The following is a 21,239-nucleotide window of genomic DNA, read 5'->3' as shown; positions in this document are numbered from 1 at the left end:
CAGTTTAGCTTAAGTGCATTCAAAAACAGTGAATGAAGGGAGGCTGAAATTAATGGACAATTAATTCACTATTCAAACACTGATGATAACAAACTGACTCATTGGACTGCTGAAAATGTTGATGTTGATAATTGTTTCTTCTTTATGAATACAAGACACGTACGAACACTTGCCTGTAACCCATAAGATTAAGGGTTAATTCATCTGCTAGACTTCTGGAATCCAACATCTTGTACTGTTGTTATTTTTGAATTTAACAGAGGGGGATTTAAGTAAGTAAGAGTAAGTAAGTAAGATAAACTTTATTGTCCCTGGGGGGGAATTTGTCGTGGACATAAGTGCAGTGCTGCTCACAAACAATACATTCATTCAACATACCAACATATAATATCATGCCTACTGTCAAGATAAGAAACCATGATACAATAAATAACAATAAGATACCAATGTGGCAGTAAAAAAGCAATATCATATGAACATTAGTGCAGAGTAAGTGAACCCTGATACACATACAAAAGCATAATGTTAGTGCAGATTGTTTGTTGAGTAGAGTGATGGAAGTAGGGAGGAAGGAGAGCTTGAAGCGATTACTTTTATATCTGCTCGCTCTGAACCGTCTGCCAGAGGGCAATAATTCATATTCTTAATAAAGAACGTGAAGAGTCCTTTAAGATTTTGTGTGCCTGATTGATGAAAGTATTTTCAAAGATGGTTTGAAGGGGCAGGTAATTTTTATTACCAATAAAAAAATCATGGCACATTTAAAAAGTTTTTCTATCTTAGTTTCACATTTAACAGATAGAGGGCCAAACCAGGCTGCCATCCCATATCTGATCAAACTTCCCATGACAGCATTATAGAAGGTCAACATCACACTCGTACTCCCACCAAGCAATCTGAGTCTGTGAAGAAAATGCAGTGATTGGGCCAATTTGGCACACAAGAAATCAACATGAACATTCCACTTTAACAAGTTATCCATCTGAATACCCAAATACTTAAAAGAATCTACCTGCTCAATTAGACCATCACTAATTAAAACAGTCATGTGATCTGACTGCCCTAGGGTCAAATATCATCTCTTTAGTTTTGTTTGTGTTCAGAATAAGATGATGTTTCTCACACCAAGCCTGAAATGAGACAACCTCATTGAGATAAACAGAACGGCAATCATCAACATTCAAAAGACTTAGAATAAAGTTATTCTGATGATTGCTTCTGCAGTCGTTGGTATAAAGTGTGAATAAAAGAGGATAGCTCACAGCTCCTTGGGGTACCCATGTTCTACATTTTTTAACAGTAGAGAGTGTACCATTTACAATGACTTGTTGTGACCTGTCAGTCAAGAGGGAATAAAACCATTCAATAATGACAGGGTTTACCTGTAGATTGCTGTATTTCTTCAAGATGTTTATCTTATGTAGAACAAAAGGTTCCCACAAGAGTTAAGGCATGTAGTCACTCCAGGAGCAGCTTACACACACTGCAGATACACATTTAAAAGAAGGATTAAACAGACATGTGGAGTACCTGTAGATAAGAAATGTACAACAGTGTTTTTGACATTTCCATTGATTTGTTCACTAGAAAATATAATCCCAATAGGACTCACACAATCTCATGTCTAAAAACAAACTCAAAGAACAAAGCCTGCAGGGAAGAGCTCACTAATAATGAGTGGCACCAACATTTAGTACACAAGCAGATATTGTGCAAAGGTCTCAATATTTTCCATCAGTTATTCAGCTATTCAACAAAATGATAAAGTAATTATTCTGCACTCTTCAGCTACTATAAACTACAATGTTTCAAGCATTTTTCTTTTTCAGTTCTCTTTATTACTGGCAACGGCTCCACAAACCTTTTCAGTATGACCCTCAGATTTTTTTTTCAGAAGGTCATCGCTGAAAAGCCTGGCTGTTCACAGAGTGTTACATTGAAGCATATTAATGGAGGTTTTACTGGGAGGGAAAGTGTGGTAGGAAAAGGCGCTCAAACATCAGGGATTACTGCAGAGATGAAAGTAAATATGGTATTATTTGGAAAATGTAGAGTCTGGAGGAAGAGGTGAGAGGCACAGAATCCAAGGTGTTTGAAGTCCAGCGTGAGGTTTCAGCAGTCTGTGATGATTCGGGGTGCAATGTTATCTGCTGTTGTTGGATTGCTTTGTTTTATCCAACCAAAGTCAACACAGCCTCTACCAAGAGATTTTTGATAGAATCAGAACTTGCCTACAGCGCTAAAACTTCTGCTTTACTTCCCATGAAACTATCGTGCTTGATTGGCCAACTCACCTGACCCTTTGGTCCAATCTCAATGTCCTCCCTAAGCCCTGAGCCCTTCTTGAATTAATTGACGTCAGCTGGAAAGTGGTTGAGAGCAGGAGTCTGTGAGGTCTCAAAACAGATGAACTGGAATGGGACAGCACTTTGAGACTTTGCATGTGACTTACATGACGTCACCAGATCACCTTAGTGATATTAGGAATTTTTATTGCACAATTTTTACTTTCCTCATATTCAAGGCGCTTAAGGGACGACTGACTACCATGTGATCCAGGCTCTTACCATGCAGAATGCTTAACCACACAATTTAAAATATATAAATAGGCTATATAACTATAAATCTATAAATTATACTGTATACAAATATATGTGAAAATAAATAGATTAAGACTGTTTTCTATATTTATACTAAATGCAAACTTTTTTACATGTAAATTTCATTGCAACTTTCATGCTTCTTTTTTACTGTCGCACTTTTTTTATTTCCATGTTATGGCTTTTGTTTACCTTTCCATGCTCGCGGGCTTCCCCTGGGAAATCTGTGTTTCACGTCACAATGCTATGAACTATGGGTAATTCCCTTACGCTAAGTCTGCAAAAATGCCCACTTATGGAAAGGGGACATAAAGGGCTCAAAAAGTCAGTGAGAGATCCCTCACACTCTTGATGATTTGACAGTGGGACAGCCCTAAGCCCTCACGGACTTAGCGGGAACGCGCCTCAAAGTCAGTGAGTGCTTGAGGGTGGACGTTGAGATTGGGCCTTAGAGAACATGTGGAATATTTGTCAAGACCTGACCCAAAAATACAGATGAGCTGCAAACCATAATCATCATATTGAATCAAAAGGCTTCAAATATTTCACTTAACATTTAAATAATATAGAATATATGAAAATGTATCTTTTTAGTTAATTAAGTTTTACAATATTCACATTTCTGAAGCTGCATCTGTAAATCTGTTACTGTGTTTTAAGCACTCAAGGTTATGTGTACCTACAAGCTGAATTCAAGCTAGTAACCATATAAATTCTGTTGCTCTATTCAAATATAGCAAACATCTCAGCCGATAAAAAAGAGTAAGATAATTAGTGAAACAGTTGCTTGGCAACAGCTGTGTACTGGAGATCGCAGTAAAGATGAAGCTTTATATTTATTTATATCTGTGGTCACAGCAGCAGCAGCAGCACAGGCTGTAATTTAAATTTCAAATGCATCTTTTGTTTTAACAAACACTCTCCTACAAAAGAAAATGAACATTTCATACGAGCTCAGATTCACAGGAACTTTGAGTATAAAGGTCACACCATGAACACCATGTGATGACAGTGTCTGTCTATTAAAGAAACAAACATGTCCTGACACACTGCTCCATTTTTGTTCTCTTTCCCCCCAAAGTTGCTAAAAGAACTCTAAAGGAATAACATTATTTTAAAATATATTTCTTAAGACGGTTAAAAATAAAATAAAGTCAAATAAAATTCTGATAAAATCCAGGATTTAGAAGAGCTCACTGACTCAGCAGACCTGATCTCCTCTATTTCCCCTGGTGTTTACTTCAGCATCCTCCAAAGAGTTAATTCATCAATTTTTATACATCCATCTACTTTATTTGTTTTAGTTAATGTAGATGTATTCATTTTAACCCTACTTTTGACTTCTTTAAGACTTCTACAGTAACACCTGGATTTCTAACCTTTGTTGAAAACAGGAACAAAAAGATGAGCGCGCTGGGACCTTTAAAATCTGATCCCTGCAAGTTCTTATTGTTAATATTCGGAGCTTAATTGTGTTCATGTAGCTTGGAAAAATGTGGAAATCAAGTTTTAAAACCCAACAGACACTAAACTGGTCGTTTAATCTGACTTTACTTTACTGACATGAAAGTCTCAGGGTGTATTTGTCATTTTTCTAACAAGCAGGTTTTTATTATTCACACCCGCTCATCTCACGTCAGTCTGAATGAACAGCTCACTCATCGTTAGCAGAGCTTAAATCCAAAACCTCTTCACAAAGATCAAGTCTTCTCTTTTTGCATAACAACATTATTGTCTATAAGGGTGTGAATGCTTCATCCAGCTGCTTCCTCTGTTGTGTCTGTGTTACCTCTGTGTTCAGAGCCTGTAAACATGATGAGCATTCATTCACGCTCTCTTGTAGAATACTTCCTCAGTAGTTTCAGTGAATGTGCTCACACCGTAGAAGGTATTGGGTTTAGATTGGTCAAGGTCCTGCAGCTCAGTGACTTACAGTTTTGCTACTTTTGTACCCTTTAACATGCAAATATTTGTATTCAGGTTATGCATGTAAGACCTACATCTCCATAGAAGGACATAGAAGGTCCATGTGGTCTGTACTTTACCTCACGCACAGGAGAGCTCAGCTTCACCAGCAGCTTGCACACAGTGATAAGGTTTTGATATTGTACAGTATCAGCTGGTCGCACCGACCTAGTTCGCATACCGATGCTCATAAAAAAACACACACACACACACACACACACACACACACACACACACACACACACACACACACACACATACACACACATAGACGCTCCCCATAGATTTCTGTCTGGTTTCTGGTCCAGTCTGAACCACCAGAGAGTTGCTGCTCTGCTGAACGGACTCAGCTGCACATGCAGTGACCTCTCTGCTCACTCAGGGGAGGTTACCAGAGCAGATGAGGTTTTTGTTTGCTTTTTCTGGTTTTTATTTATTTATTTTCTTTGGTCCACAATATCCTGTGAGTTTTGTACTTAATTCAAATCACACAACACGTATTTAAATAAGTGGTAAACAACTAATGCACCTGTTATATAGTGGACTTTTCTTTAGTTTCTCATTACTTATAGGTCACATTTGTTATTGAACCAAATGTTTTAATAAAAACATCCAATGGATTTTTTTTCCTTACATATAATTGAACCCATATATCTTCAGACAGAGGTCATATCTTTGTACAGTGCTTTCTCATTCTCAGCCAGTTAAGTCAGCCAGTGTAGCATCAATAAATGACACAGTGTTGCAGTCTTGCTCATTTAAGTGTTGCACATTTATCATCTTTGTCAGACAACAGAAGAGAGTGTAATTAAGTCGCCGTACATGTATAAGAAAGTCCTACAAACTGGAAATGTTGTTTTATCATCTGATTTCATTCAAATGCTTCCAGTGGACCACCAGGCTTAGTGCTCTTTTAAAGGTTTTTCCAGAATATAAACTAATAAAAGGGGAAATTGATTGTTCTTGTTTTGCTGTCTCCTCCCTCCAGGTGCTTTCATGTTACCATACTTCATCATGCTGGTGTTCTGTGGGATCCCTCTCTTCTTCCTCGAGCTGTCCTTCGGTCAGTTCGCCAGCCAGGGCTGTCTGGGAGTGTGGAAGATCAGCCCCATGTTCAAAGGTCAGTGTGTTTGTGTGCTCTCACAGATCACGTACAAATATTGATTTCTCAGGGGAGAAACTCTTGACATGAAAGAAGCCTCTTGGTCAATGTTTTTGTTTCGAGTGTTTCTGGCTTTGGAGATTTTCTGTTACTAATGATCTCAGATAGAAAAGTACCTCAAAACAGGATCATCACAATGAAACTTAGAGGAATTGCTGTTCATTTATAATGTGCAACCACAAACCACAGAAGTCCAGAACATACAGCAGTCTGTGCCTCTGTTGCAAAGCGTTCAGCCTTTTCATTTTCAAATATTTTATATCTGTTCTATTCTTCCTCTCCATCCCTTCCTCTGTCTTTTCCTCAGGTGTGGGCTACGGCATGATGGTGGTGTCCACCTACATTGGAATCTACTACAACGTGGTCATCTGTATCGCCTTCTATTACTTCTTCATGTCCATGACAAACCTGCTGCCGTGGACGTACTGCAACAACCCCTGGAACACGCCGGACTGCAGCGGGGTGCTGGGAAACAGCCCGAGGCTCAACACAAGCCTGGCTAATGCCACAACAAGCCTGGTAGCAGGAGTTACTGAGGTGGTGAACCGCACCAAGAGGACCAGCCCTAGTGAAGAGTACTGGAAGTAAGTGACTGAGGGACATTTTATTAATCACAGGAAGGACATTCTTTTACCTAACACAGGATGCAGAAAAATGGTTTCAGTGCTCTCATAATCATATGCAGTCTAGCAAGGATCTCTTTGATAAAGCACCTTGTTTGATATGTTCTCCAAATGAATGCATGAAACCTTTTTGCAGCCTCATACATTGACTTGAAAAAATTTGACACACGGGTCACAATTTACTCTTCATGTTAGTGGAAAGTTTTTCAGTTCAGTAGTGTTCAGGGGCTGTGTGAGAGAATTCGCAGTGATTAGATACAAGAGCTTTATTCTACTTGAGACAACATGGGGTGTTATTTTAATGGTGCAGTGTTTAAAATGTTTGACTCCTATCATTAACCAAATACACATGAAGTGCTACGGCATCTGTTTAAGCCTGAGTGGATCATAAAATCTAATCTTGTAAAAAGTATATTTTCAGTGAACTTAGATGAAGTAAAAAACTATAATATACCTGTAACATGAGGATGCAGTGTCTACTTTCTGTAGGACTGTGCCTGCTGTACCTGCTCAATCTCTCTCTAGGCGCTTTTCGACCGCAGGAACTTTACCCCGGAACTAGGGACTTTACCCCTGAACTACATGCATTTCGACAAGAGGAACCAGGGTCTAAATTTAGTTCAGGGGTAGATAATCTTCCCCTGCTTTGGGGGTAGTGCTTTTCAAAGGTCCTGGGACTTTCGTCTGAACGTAACACAGAGGGAGTTCCTGGGAAAGCAAACTAGTTTAGTTATTTTTTAAGATTTTCAAAATATTATTTAATCAAATTTTTGTTTCTCCATACGTCACTGGCCTGATTTGCACAATCTACCCGGGACTTCAGCCCGCGGTCGAAACACAGACAACAACGGGGGGCACAGGAACCTTTGAGTTCAGGGTAAAGTAGTTCTGGGGGCTAAAAGACCCTGAAACTCTTGGTCAAAATGCACCTTCTGTCTCTGCTGTTGAAGTTCAAGAGCTGGATGTCACTTTGCTAATGCTAGATCGAGAGAATCAGGGTGTTTGTGGAAGTTCAAAAATTAAGTTTATACAGACGTTCAGTATTTGGATTAAACATTGTGGCCATGGCGTCTGATGTATTATAGCAGCAGGGTGATTTTTTGTGCGTCTGAAAATATTGAAATTTCAAACCCTGAAGTAGCTACATTACATATCTTGATGAAAGAGATGATAATAATAATAATAATAAACTTTATTTATATAGCACTTTTCTGAACAAGGTTACAAAGTGCATCACAACAAAAAAGCAGAGAATTACAAGGCATAAAAAACAGTGCAAACAGGGGGAAGAAAAAAGACAGAAGCAAAACAAGACATCTGAATACAGAGCAAATTCAAGAATTGGGGCTGGAGAAATGCCTTCTTATATAAAAATGTTTTTAATGAGGATTTAAAAGCAGTTAAGGTTGTGGACTGTCTAATTGTCAGTGGCAGGGAGTTCCACAAACTTGGAGCTCTGATTGAAAAGGCCCGGTCACCTTTTGTTTTAAGGCGGGATCTTAGCACAATTAGCAGAGATGCATCCACAGACCTGAGGGGCTTCATCAGCTGAGAAGACAGGAATAAGACTTCACTCTGAAGAAACACACGGATAGTCAAACCTAAACCAGCAGATCACAGAGCCACTGAGCAGCAAACCCCATTCATATGAAGCACAGAAGTTTCAGTGTTTTTGTTCAAGTTTCCTGGTGCAGGTCACACATGACTAAATCCAAGTCCACAGAGTGCAACATTATATTCAGATATACAACACATATCCATGCTGCAGTTTACACAGTTTAATTAACTGTACATGAAGGATTGGATGTAGTGAAGCAGCAGTGGCTATTGTTCTGCATCAAACATTAATCTTCAGCTCAGTGTAAACAGCTCGACTAATAACATTTGCATAAAACTTGTATTTATTATCTCAATGGGTTTAGTGTATGGAGAGTGTTTAATTAAATTCTGTCATCACTTTTAAATTCTCAGTCTTTGCACATTTGTGTCAAGTATTTAGTTTTCTCTCTGATTGAATGAGAAGTCCACCGATGTTGCTTTTTTAGGGCTGACACTTATACCTAATATTAGTAGTTCATGAGACTGATGACTGATATTTGTAACTGATATGCATGTACAGGAAAGATTAACCCTCCTCTTAACCTCAAATTTAATAACATCTTTTATCCTTGGGGTCAATTTGACCCCAGCAATTTTAAACCTCCAGAAACTGATTGTTACCCAGGTTTATGTGTCAGGTACTTTATGTTTCTTTGTTGACTACCTAAATAGCCTTTAAAGAAAATATATTTCAAGCATAAACATAATTTAAAGCATTTAGAAGGACTTTATTTATAAAACAGAACATCAAACTTTGATGAGTTTGTCTTGCTCTCCTCGGCCCTGCCTTGTTTCTATGTAATCAAAACACATGACACAGGACACATCATGGCTGGCCATGGCTGGTGGCTCAATATAAAGATTGGCGGTTTGATCCCAGCTCCTGCAGTCACATGCGGAAGTGTCCTTGGTTATAGTGACCTCAATATCATCCAAAACAACCAAAACAACTGTGTGGAAAATGTTGATATTTCTTATGTTATATACAGCTAAAACAGCCTGGGGTCAAATTGACCCCAAGGAACACTGACGCCGACTTTCTTTTACAGGAAATTGGAACATATCAACATTTTTAATTTTGTGTTTTACCAGTTGTCCCCATTAAATTAGGAAAAGTCATGAAATATGAAGGCAAAAAAATGATGTTAGTCATTAATAAAGAGACGTTAAACATTGAATGGGGTCCAATTGACCCCAAGGATAACAGGAGGGTTGAAAGTATTTTTAGTTATAGTTTAGAATTTGGACCTGTCATTCAAAACAAACAGGCTGCTTTATTACTGGTCACGGTAGGTGAATGTTAATAACAGCAATGCAGGTGAGTACACCTTTTCCACCTCATGTATATATTAACCTATTGTATAAGTAAAAGTAGCATTAGCTGCTGGTGGGAAATAGATGAGACAGGGTGATGAGTGAAAACAGACCTACAGAGAAAGACACACCTGCAGCAGAGCTAATGTAGCACTCTTTATAATTAGAAGATTTTATTAAGATAAGATACTCCTTTATTCGTCCCACAACAGGGAAATTCATGGAGTTACAGCTGCAAACAAAAAGGTGTACAGTACAAGAGTTTCAACAAGAATATATATAGAAAAGAAATGTCCATCAGAGACGACAGCTTGGCTATAATTCTCCTGTCAGCCACCACCTCCACAGGGTCCAGGACTGAGCTGGCCTTTTAGTTCAGTCTTGCTCTCCTGTATCTTGCCCGCCCACAGCAGGTGAAATCCTTCCAATGTGGCGTTCGTGTCCGGTGTTAGCTCTGTTAGCATGATGCTACTCTGCCAGTATTCCCTCTGGTGCTGGGTTAGCTCATCCACCTTATCGTAGATAGATCTTACATTCCCCTTAACGGTGGGTGGAAGGACAGGTTGATGCCGTCTTTTTTAGCTTGCACCTCAATACCAGCACCAAACACCACTACAAACGTAGCCAGTTTGGTGTCCATGGCCAGCAAATGAGTCATTAAAAGTCATGACAGGCTCCAAATACAAAGATAACCAAACAGATATGAAAAAAAGTTGAAAAAAAGAACAACGAAGAGAGAGCTGCTGCAACAAGCAGTCACTCGAGCGGCGCTTAGCAACGGAAAAAAGTCAGTGATCTGTAAAATTAAATGCAGATGCAGATAATCGGCCAAATGCAAAATATCGGTCCCCAAACATCCATTGCCTTGCTACATAAAAACACCATAATATCAGTGTGACAAACCGATGTATGCTAAAAAATAGCCACACTTCTTGGATGACTATTAATGATATAAAAAAGTAATTTCAACACAATGTCTTTGCTTCATCATGTGTTGTCATGAGTTTCTGCAACTGACCCTCCACTTTTGGTTCATGCACCTGACATTAAACCCTAAAGAAACAGGCAAAGCATCTTTCAGTGTCAAGACATGACCAGTGTCATCACACTGGTCTTGATGTAACCAATGCAAGAGTTAGTTTTTTTTGGTGGGGAATCCATGTTCAGACAGGTGTTTGTCTCTCTACTCCTAGTCTACAGCTTTATCTGAGCATCCTCAGGTATTTATTGCACAGAGGATGCTCAGATTCTCTCTCAAGTGGGAAACTGTAATCCTGATCAAAGCAGACCCTTTAAAACCAGCAGAGCTACAACAATTAGCCACATTGTTAGAGCATCTTTTCATCCTCCTTTGTCTCTGCGTTCTGACAATACTCCCATCATCTGAAGAGAAACTCTGCTGAGGAGGAGGAGATGATTTCTGATTGTAAAACTACATGAAGATCATATGTATCATCCTGATATCATGTAGTTTAATTTCCATTAGCTTTAAATGGCAATCAGAGAAAACAATGCAATGATTGTATACATACTGTCTCTTTTCTCTCTGGATCCAGTTTCAAGAAATGAGGCCACATAATACCCTGCCTCAGCTTTCTTCTCTTTAGTAAATGATGGAGCAATATGAGCCAGGGTAAAAACACTACATGAGTGTGTATAAGACAATTTTTCAGTACTGACAGATAAATGATTAAGCAGCACTACAGAAAGTATAGATTGTCAAGCAGAGCTGTTATAAAGTAAAGCAAAACTGACATCAATTTGTTCTGAAATGTCTCTCTATTTCAAAACGAGCATAAACGACAAGTCTAAAGTTCAGTCTGTCTGCCTCTCTTCCTCAGACACTACGTGTTAAACATCTCTGATGATATCGGGAACTTTGGAGAGGTCCGTCTCCCTATCCTGGGCTGCCTGGCCATCTCCTGGGTCGTCGTCTTCCTCTGTCTCATCAGGGGCGTTAAATCCTCTGGAAAGGTCAGCCTCAGACGACGACAGACAGACACACACACACACACACACACACACACACACACACACACACACACACACACACACACACACACACACACACTGACACCAAGTCACAGCACATTCAAAAACAGATCATATTCAAACTGCTATATGTCAAACTGTAACATACACAGATACAAACAGGAAGTCTGTACTCAGTCTTACTCTGGCTGTGTTTGTATTATAAAGATTTAAGTCTGAACTTCTTAACTACTTTCCCCACATTATCTTACTATTTGTGTGTCTTTGTGTGTTCAGGTTGTGTACTTCACAGCCACGTTCCCTTACGTGGTTTTGACCATCTTGTTCATCCGTGGCATCACTTTGGACGGAGCCATAAACGGCATCATGTACTACCTGACTCCACAGTGGCAGAAGGTCCTCGACGCAAAGGTATTTAGTCCCATACACAGGCTTTTACATAAAGTGGAAATTAAATGTGTTCTTTCTTCCTCCTCCTTTTTCCTACTTCTGACTGCATGTGTGTTTGTTCATGAAGGTGTGGGGAGATGCAGCCTCACAGATCTTCTACTCTCTGGGCTGTGCCTGGGGCGGTCTCATCACTATGGCTTCATATAACAAGTTCCACAACAACTGCTTCAGGTGAGTCCTCCAGACCAAAGGCTTTGACAGACATAGCTCTAAGTTTTCCTGCTGTAAAGTTCAATCCCACTCTCATATCCTTACAGCGAATGTGTAGCTGGAGGATACTGTTAGCAGAGCTTAACATTAACCCAGCTGATACCATGATATGCCTCGTCCTAAGGTGACAAAACAATCCCATCAAGATCTCTTAAGCTCACGAGCTAAACAATTTTATCAGTTTTTAACCAAAACCTACAGATGAATGTACATTTATTGAGGGTTATGTGCTGATTTATATCTTCATGGAGCCCTGTTGTCATGTGGGGTTCTCCAGGTAATTAGTGGAGACTTTAGGAAGACATAATAAACCAGAGCCTGTCATTTTAAAGCTACTTTTCCCACTTGCCTCCAGTAATTGTGAGGTTTCAGACCAACTCAACTCAAATCAACTCAGCTCATTTTTATTTGCTGTATATAACACCTTTCATACATTCAGGTCTAAAGTGCTTTAAAAAAAAGACAGAAAACAACAGCAATGGATAAAATGATACAAGGCTAAAACAAGATAGAGGAAAGAAATATAAAATACTTAAAAATAGAAAGAAAATCCTTACATAAAATCAGTAAAATAAAATCAGAGAAATATCAGAACAAGGAAATTAAATTAAATAAAACTAAAATTAAATTAAATAAAGTAATAAAAATAGAAAATAATACTAAAACAATGGAAATAATGTAATGTGAAAATAATATGAAATACTTAAAAATAAATTCATTACAATACAATCAATGTAAGAAATGTATTTTATTGGGATAAACCCCTTGAGATGTGACATCTCGTTTTAGAGGCGGTCCCAGACAAACAATAACAAATAGAAAACAGTACAATACAAAATATACAACAAAACATGAATCCTTCAAAAGAGAAAAAACAAACAAACAAAACATAACAAACAAGAAAACAACAACCCACGAACAGTCAGACAATAAACCAACTTGACGACAAAAACAACATAATCTGCAACAACAACAAAAACAGGGGTTGGTACAACCTTAAACAAGGTACAATCGACAAGGGAAGAATAGAATACAATTTAATAAACTAAAGGGGCATTACAATCAATATAATCAAATAGATAAATATTTAAAAAAAACAAAATCAATGGAATACAATCAGATAAATACTAAAAAATAAAATAAAATGCAATCAAAATGAAATAAGATAGAGTAAAATAAAAAATGATCCTAAAACAATGGTAATAATGGTTATAATGCTGTCCTGGCTAAAAATAAATTACTAAAAAAGGTAAGTCCTTAGTTTACTTTTCAAAACACTCAGAGAGCTCGTTGTTTTAATGTCCAGAGGCAGAGAGTTCCACAGTTTAGGGGCATAAAAACAGAAAGCTCTCTGGCCGGCACTTGTGGGGGACACATGAGGAACATTTAAAGGTTGCAATTTACAGGCATCTAACTTTATCAGGTGCATGAGCCTTATCCCCAAAACACTGAAGTATTCTTCTTCTAAGAGATCAGCTGACACACACACACACACACACACACACACACACACACACACACACACACACACACACACACACACACACACACACACACATAAAGGAGAAATACTACTAGTTATATGCAGACTTCAGATTGTGTCAAACAAAAGATGTTTATGTCTGCAAAGTGGAAACATATTAAGGAGTTCTCTGTTCCTCCTGCTATCAATACATCAGAGACTCTGACATTCATTCACACACACACACACACACACACACACACACACACACACACACACACACACATATTTCATTCGGCTTTAATGAATTGATTGGATTACCTGCCCGCCTCCCTGTATGCACTCTGCCCTTGTCATCCAGCACACTCCTCGTACCAGAATAAAAAGACAGGTAGTTGGAGGCAGATAGTGATGGCAGCCCTCCTCCCACAGATACCGTCTTGTATATTGTCACTTAGCAGTTGTCTGTTAGTGCAGGGTCATGAGTTTTGGAGAGAGAGCTTTGCTGGAGGGTCTTCCTGAAAAGGCTGAGGTTATTTTTCGGATACTCTAGTGATTAAGCTTCCTCATTTCTCAGGAGTTGCTAACCGAGCATTAAACTGAAGTTAAAGCATTAAGACTGCAGCGGGTACAGTCAGTCTCTGCCTATGTGAAATGATCAGGCTCTTTTTTTTGCACCAACCACAGTTGCTAGGCAGAATAAGTAAGACGACAAGGACAGGAAGAGGAGGAGGAGACAAAGAAGAGTTCACAAAAACGGTTAACTTGAACTCCAGAAAGTGAAGAGATGACTAGCCAGAGGAAGTAGTGTCAGGTTGTGCACCCCCCTCAAAAAGTGAGGGCCAGACAGTAATGGAGAAAGTGAAAGGAGGCAGGGAGATAAGTCAGGAGCAACTTCAAGGCTTCAGGTCTAAAAACAGGGGGAAGAAGTGAAGATAAGGTGGGACAGGGAGAGGCACAAAGATAATATTTTTGGACTTGTGTTAAAACACCAAGGGAGGAAGCAAGAGGCTGAGGGGAAGGTAACAATGAAGGAAAGGGGACAGAAGAGGAGATAAGGATAGGAAAAGATGTCATTTACTCTCCTGAGCTTGTCCACACATGCTGACAGAGGGAGGTGGTGAAGGGGTGGAGGGGGCGAGGGAGAAGGTTGAAGATATAATTTGTTCCTCTGCCAGGAGCTCGAGGTTGTGCTATCTGCGCTCGCAGCTGCACGGCGGCCTAATCAGCTTGTGTTCTGCAGCTCCATCCCTGTGGAGCCGCTCTCTGCTCTCCTGTAATACCACCAATCGGTGCTCATGTAGAAGTGCAGAGAGTGGAGGACGGAGCAGATGCCTGATTGGTTGTTTGCGTTGAGCTGAGAGACAGACTGAAATCAGATTCATCAAAGACATCCTCTGTGATAACCCAGGAAACAGGAAATGTGAGGAAACAAAGCGCAGCGTAACCACACAACTCCCTTGTTGAATCTGAGTCAAAGTCCAGAGTTGAGTCAGAGAGAAGAAAGATGAAAATGATTTTCTTCTCATCTCTAGCAGCTGAAACAGGTGCTGCTCAGAACAAGGACAACAAGCTTCAAGGGAAAGAACCTGAGAGCTCAGCTTTGCATCCTTAAACAGGACAAACCGAATTCTTGATTCTTCATCTGAGTCATTTTTTATTTAAAGACAGCTTAGATCTGCTGCTGCTGAAAGCTTTCAAACGGAAACAGTGTTTTTGTTTTTATCTGTATTGAATTAGAAAATAAATTCAGTCACAGATACTGGATTAACAGACAACGTTTCTATGTTTCAAAAAACCAAGACGTACATCCCTTCTTCAGATTTAGATATTTCTAAACGTTGTGCATCGTGAAGTAATATAATTTATTCTGTGAATTTACCACTCATTTATCAGACTCATGTTATATATTAGCAAAAGTACATTTTTATCTCTTAATTGTATGTAAATGAGACCACAAGTAATAGGTAGGTGGATGTTTAAGAATTGGGTTGCCAGTGACATTTATTAAATCTGATTTATTATGTTTTTTTGCAAAACATGACTTCCTGCAATGACTCAGAAATGTAGTAGAAGAGCTGACAACAGTGACGTGATGATGTAATATGTTATTATTATTTGTATGATGGGGTTACCTTCATTTTTACTTTGCTGAATTGGTGCCAGCTCTTCTAAAAACCAAAATACACAATGAGGACAAAGGAGGTAAATAAACACCCGGAAACAGTTTGGTCCTCAAAAGAGAGTGACAGCAATTCTGCTGCATGCTCTCCACCTCAGTTACTTTGACCATCTGTTACAGGATCATTTTTTGCTTGATTTGATCATCGTGTTGTGACTACAAAGAGCCAAAAGCCGGTGAGAGGCTGACGTTGGGCCTAGTTAGTGTCGGACGCACTAAAATCTAAAATCACTGTTGCACAAGAAAGTAAGTTTAACCTTTTATTAACGAAAAAGGATAATCAACTCATGGTAAAGTGCACAAACAGAAAATGGCAAAAATAAGTGATCATAAGCTTAAACTAAGCGATAAATAGCGGTCAACAAAAAGTACGGAGACCCAGCTCACCCCCTCTCTCTACGTGCAAACAAAAGAAAAACAGTTGGCCTAAATGAACTCAATATCCCCGCCCCTAACACATGCCCGTAAATAACCTAATTAACTGACCCCACAATAAACCATATCTTAAACAAGCAACAAATAACACCACAAAAAGTATACGAACAATATCCTACCCTAAACCTCAAAATAACATAATATAAACACTTCAATCCCTCATGGCTCCAACACATCAATTATAATCAATTATAAACAGAAATCATAAAAATAGAATTGTTCATGAATTTAAAAATGTCTGCACCTGTACGTCAATTAGGAAAAATCTCCTGTTAAATGAGCCAAAGTCAAAATGATTTCATGTTTAGTAAATCTGGTTTGTAGGAGTGAGCGGATACATTCTGCTCAGACCATCAGTGAAGTCTGAGTGAGACATGATTAAGGGACATGAGAACTGTTTATTGTAGTAAATCCATTCATCCTCTTCTCACTTCTACATTGCTTGTTGAAAGGTGAAGGGTAGGTAGTGCTAGCTCTTTTTAGTTTGCCAGTATTCATGACGGTGTATCTATCAAGATACATGGAAGGATGAGGAGACAGTACTTTGATTAAGCTGCCGTAAAGCCAGCAGTATTACTGATGCAAATTGACACATAATCTCAATGAAACCATTAAGGATGACTTCTTTTGAACCTACGTACATATGCTTGAATAATAATTATGAAAGTAAAAAGCTAACACTTTTTATTCCTGGTCTTTTTCTTTAATCTTTGGGACAGTGGTATTAATCATTATGAATTAAGAAAAATCTGATCCACTGCTTTCAAATTGAAGATGTGTCCCTTTTTGTTCTTCAGAAGTTGAATCATGTTCTTTCAGCTCAAAAAGTTTTCCCTCTCTCTCTACCTCCTTACAGAGACAGCATCATCATCAGTATAACCAACTGTGCGACCAGCGTGTACGCAGGCTTTGTCATTTTCTCCATCCTGGGCTTCATGGCACACAACCTGAACGTTCCTGTGTCCGAGGTGGCCGACCACGGCCCGGGCCTGGCCTTTGTAGCTTATCCAGAAGCCCTCACTCTGCTCCCCATCTCACCGCTGTGGTCGCTGCTCTTCTTCTTTATGCTCATCCTGCTGGGACTGGGGACTCAGGTGAGGCTGGAAAGTCAAGGCTGTGCTTGAACCTATAATCTAACACCATGTCTGACCACACACATATCATGACATACAATCTGGAATATGAGTCTGTTTTTGTGAAGGAAAAATGTTGAACCGTCTTCCTGCTTGAAGACTTATTTTGTGTTCAGCATCGTACAGTTTCTATGCAGCTGTGTGGCTCTTTCTCGTAGCATCTGTTTTCACCATCCTGTTAGATACTGGTACAGTTTTCATTATTGTTTTCTATGCCAGTTGAGGTCATGTTGTAGTTTTGTCTCTTAGTGAGGGGCATGTTTCATGAAGGCAAAATCAAAACATCACTATAAAGGTTTATGTGAGCATAGCTATAAAAGAACATAGACATACTGGATATATAATGAATGTCTGAGAACTGAGAAGAGGTTTACCTCTGGAGCTTACGGGCCAGACCTGACCTTGAAAAGGTTTATACATCATCTATGATCGATGAGCAGACTCTAAGGCTCACATCAGTCTGTATTATTTACCCATCATTCGAGGAGAATGTCTTTATGATGCCAACGCCTCATACAGACCAAGTGTTATACCCAGGTCGATCACCTATGGAGCAAAAATCATTGATTTTGTACATCTTTCCTACACTCTATGAAACAACCTAAAAGGCAACCAAGGAAACTATGTGTGTTGATAGGCATTGGTGATTTTTTTCCTCCATGTTAAAGTCATCGTTCTTGTTTTGTTTTTGTTTTACCAAAGATGTGTTTATTTGAATTTTTACACATAACATACAAAAGATCAATGTAAACAATTAAAGCAAGTGAGAAACACAATAAGTGAATGATTATAAAAGCAACCAATAATAATAAATGCTAATAATTTAAAGTAAAAGATAAATAAATAAATAAATAAATAATAGTGGAAATACAATAAGATAAATAGGTTAATAGTTAAAAAAACAAATAAGTGGAAAAGGTAAAAAAATAAGCAAAAACAATTAAAAAAAATACATAAATAAGTGATAATAATAATAGTACCAAAAACAAACTGAGAAAAAAAATTTTTTTTTTAAATACCACAAAGTTATTGTTCTAAGGATTGCAATATATGTTACAATATATCAACAACTCTTGAACTCATTTCCATTGAGTTATGAACAGATATATATACTATGCACCGAATCTATATGTCTTCAGTGATTCCTTAACTTAAATCCAGTCCCCCAAAAAGAAAATTATTGAATCATGCAGATAATTGTCTCAACATCTACAAGATATATTGCCCTATAGCTTTCTTCATATACTTATACACCAAAAGATCCCAGACTGACTTTAGAAATCCTCTGATGTCACCTGCAGTATCGCCATCAAGTTAACATGTGTGGTTTTGAGTCAAATGCTCCACATTGCCATAAAAATGATCATTTATCACCCCTCAGCTTGAATATCAATCAAGTGTTAATACTGTGAGATTCCCTTGTGTAAATACATCTGGCTTATGACCAAATATGCTTCAATTTAATTTACCCCTCTTGATATCAATGTCATTGCATAGTCATTAACTTTGGAGTGACTTTGGTAACATGCTAGTACTAGTACCACTGTGCCAGTGTACAGCTCATAGTGCTGTTGTAATGCATCACGCTGCATATCTTGTTTTCTTTATTTTTAATATAGAAAACAAGATATGAATACAATCTGACTTAGCATTCAAAATAAAGAATAGAAACCATGTTTGATTATTCATGAAGACTTCTGTGGGACTGTTTTGCTCCTGTTCTTATCATATCCAGATTACTTTGATCAACACTCTATCCCATCTCTCACATCCATCCAACCTTTTGTCTCTGCTCCATAGTTCTGTCTGCTGGAGACTCTGGTGACGGCCGTCGTCGATGAGATCGGCACAGACTGGATCATGAGGAACAAAACTGTTGTCACACTGACGGTTGCTGTAGTGGGATTCTTACTGGGGGTCCCGCTAACGACACGGGTAAGCCTCAAACACATGACACCATGTCTCTGAACGCAGTGTGTTTCCTGTAGTTGAGATTTTTTTCAACTCACTTTCTGTTTTTCTGTGTGCAGGCAGGGATCTATTGGTTGCTGCTGATGGACAACTATGCTGCTAGCTTCTCTTTGGTCATCATCTCCTGCATCATGTGTATCTGCGTCATGTACATATACGGTAAGAGAAACAGACTGAATATGAGGGAGTGTGGTTAAATGTGCTCCTGCTTGAGGTTTTGACAGGATGGCTCATTAAAAAAACATTCACTGGGAAACAGTACATGATACAAAGATTTGTACTGTTTGATGATCTGCTTCCCTTAAATCTGAAGATGATTGGCTTAACCGTCACACTCTGTTTTCTTTTAAAGAGACAGTTTCAGATAAAGTCACCAGAGGATTCATGATAAATGTCAGCCTGTTTGCATCAAGCAAGGACAAAGTAAAAGATTCAGAAAGAAGCAAAAGCACAAGACTGAACACTTCCCCACCTACTCATTTCTTCTTCCAGACTACAACATGAAAACACAGAAACCTGTGATTGTAACAGCAGCAGAGACACTGAACAGATCTGCTCACACTGATGCCTGAAGACGTGTTTTTTTCAGAATATGCTCCAGACAAACTTTTCCTTTCCTCTTTTGCTAACTCAGCACATTTGAACAGCTACAAGCCTGGATTATCATAGTTATGGCTCCCTAGGCTACACATTTTGACACTGCTGAAACATGAAATAATGCAAATGTGTGCAAGCAGTAGAGATAAAATCCTGCATGAATAGACAGAAGACAGATATGTAAATATATAGCCTGAGATAGCAAACAATCTATTGTTTGAAGTTAGACTCTGGATCTGAATAAAAGATTATATGTTATTCAGGTATATAGGAAGGCTCTATTGTAATTGGTTTTCTCGTAAATGTAATGGTGCAACATTGGCTCTGGAAGATTTCTGTGTGCAATAACCAATGTGAAAAACTCCTGCTGTTATAGATGAAGAAATTCCCAGGCCAAGAATTGATATATCTTTTATTGTTTTATGCAGTGTCTGCATTTTTTATAGAGTATACAGTGCTGTGAAAAAGTATTTGCCCCCTTCCTGATTTATCATATTATTGCACATTTTTCTCACTTAAATGTTTCAGATCATCAAACACATTTTAATATTAGACAAAGATAACCAGAGTGAACATTAAATGCAGTTTTTAAATGATGATTTTACTTATTAAGGGAAAAAAGTTATCCAAACCCACCTGACCCTGTGTGAAAAAGTATTTGCCCCCCTTGTTAAATCACAAATTAACTGTGATAAACCTGATTTTTTGGAAAGCTGAGCTCAATTTCACTAGCCACACCCAGGCCTGATTACTGTCAGACCTGTTGAATCAAGAAATCACTTAAAGAGAACCTGTCTGACAAAGTGAAGTGGGCTAAAAGATCTCAAAAAGCAACACATTATACCACGATCCAAATCAATTCCAGAACTACCCGAAAACTCTCCAGTGTGGCTGAATTAAAACAATTCTGTAAAGAAGAGTGGGCCAAAATTCATCCAGAGCGATGTAAAAGACTCATCATGAGTTATCTCACACGCTTGATGGCAGTTATTGCCTCCAATGGTGGCACAACCAGTTATTAGGTTTAGGGGGCAAATACTTTTTCACACAGGGTCAGGTGGGTTTTGTTCACTTTTGTCCCTTAAAAAATTAAATCATCATTTAAAAACTGCATTTAGTGTTTACTCGGGTTATCTTTGTCTAAAATTAAAACATTTTTTATGATCTAAAACATTTAAGTGTGAAAAATGTGCAAAAATATAAGAAATCAGCAAGGGGGCAAATACTTTTTCACAGCATTGTATATACTATCCTGTCATGTCCTGTCCTGTCCAGTTCTGTCCCGTCCTGTACACCATGAAAAACAGCTTTTTGGGGGCCTGTTTTATAACATATTCTGTGTGTCAGTGTCCGTTCATTCAGTAGTGAGCAGATTGAAATCAGCAGGTTGGCAACAGCCCCAAAGTCTGATATCAACAGTGAGATGAGAAAGAAAGCATGTATGCCAGAGTCATCCCAAAAACCACACAATGGGTTTTTTTTCTGGGGCTTCCTAAAATGGAAAACCAAGATGGCAGTACAGAGGAAATCCTCCTGTGGGGATA

At 38.6% G+C, this 21,239-nt stretch overlaps 1 protein-coding gene across 3 annotated transcripts in view; it reads left to right on the top strand.

Moving 5' to 3' along the window:
* slc6a9 (solute carrier family 6 member 9) overlaps nucleotides 1-21,239 on the top strand; it is a 219,456-nt gene that overhangs the window by 189,333 nt on the left and 8,884 nt on the right. For all 3 annotated transcript variants that reach the window (XM_034703117.1, XM_034703120.1, XM_034703118.1), the window contains 8 exons: nucleotides 5,554-5,685; nucleotides 6,035-6,311; nucleotides 11,105-11,237; nucleotides 11,532-11,666; nucleotides 11,773-11,876; nucleotides 16,851-17,088; nucleotides 18,928-19,062; nucleotides 19,158-19,257. In XM_034703117.1, the coding sequence (XP_034559008.1) occupies nucleotides 5,554-5,685; nucleotides 6,035-6,311; nucleotides 11,105-11,237; nucleotides 11,532-11,666; nucleotides 11,773-11,876; nucleotides 16,851-17,088; nucleotides 18,928-19,062; nucleotides 19,158-19,257 (1,254 nt within the window). The remainder of the gene's footprint in view (nucleotides 1-5,553; nucleotides 5,686-6,034; nucleotides 6,312-11,104; nucleotides 11,238-11,531; nucleotides 11,667-11,772; nucleotides 11,877-16,850; nucleotides 17,089-18,927; nucleotides 19,063-19,157; nucleotides 19,258-21,239) is intronic.

The sequence above is a fragment of the Notolabrus celidotus genome, chromosome 15, assembly GCF_009762535.1.
Source record: "Notolabrus celidotus isolate fNotCel1 chromosome 15, fNotCel1.pri, whole genome shotgun sequence".
Taxonomy (NCBI): domain Eukaryota; kingdom Metazoa; phylum Chordata; class Actinopteri; order Labriformes; family Labridae; genus Notolabrus; species Notolabrus celidotus.
This window is presented reverse-complemented; position numbering and strand designations above follow the sequence as displayed.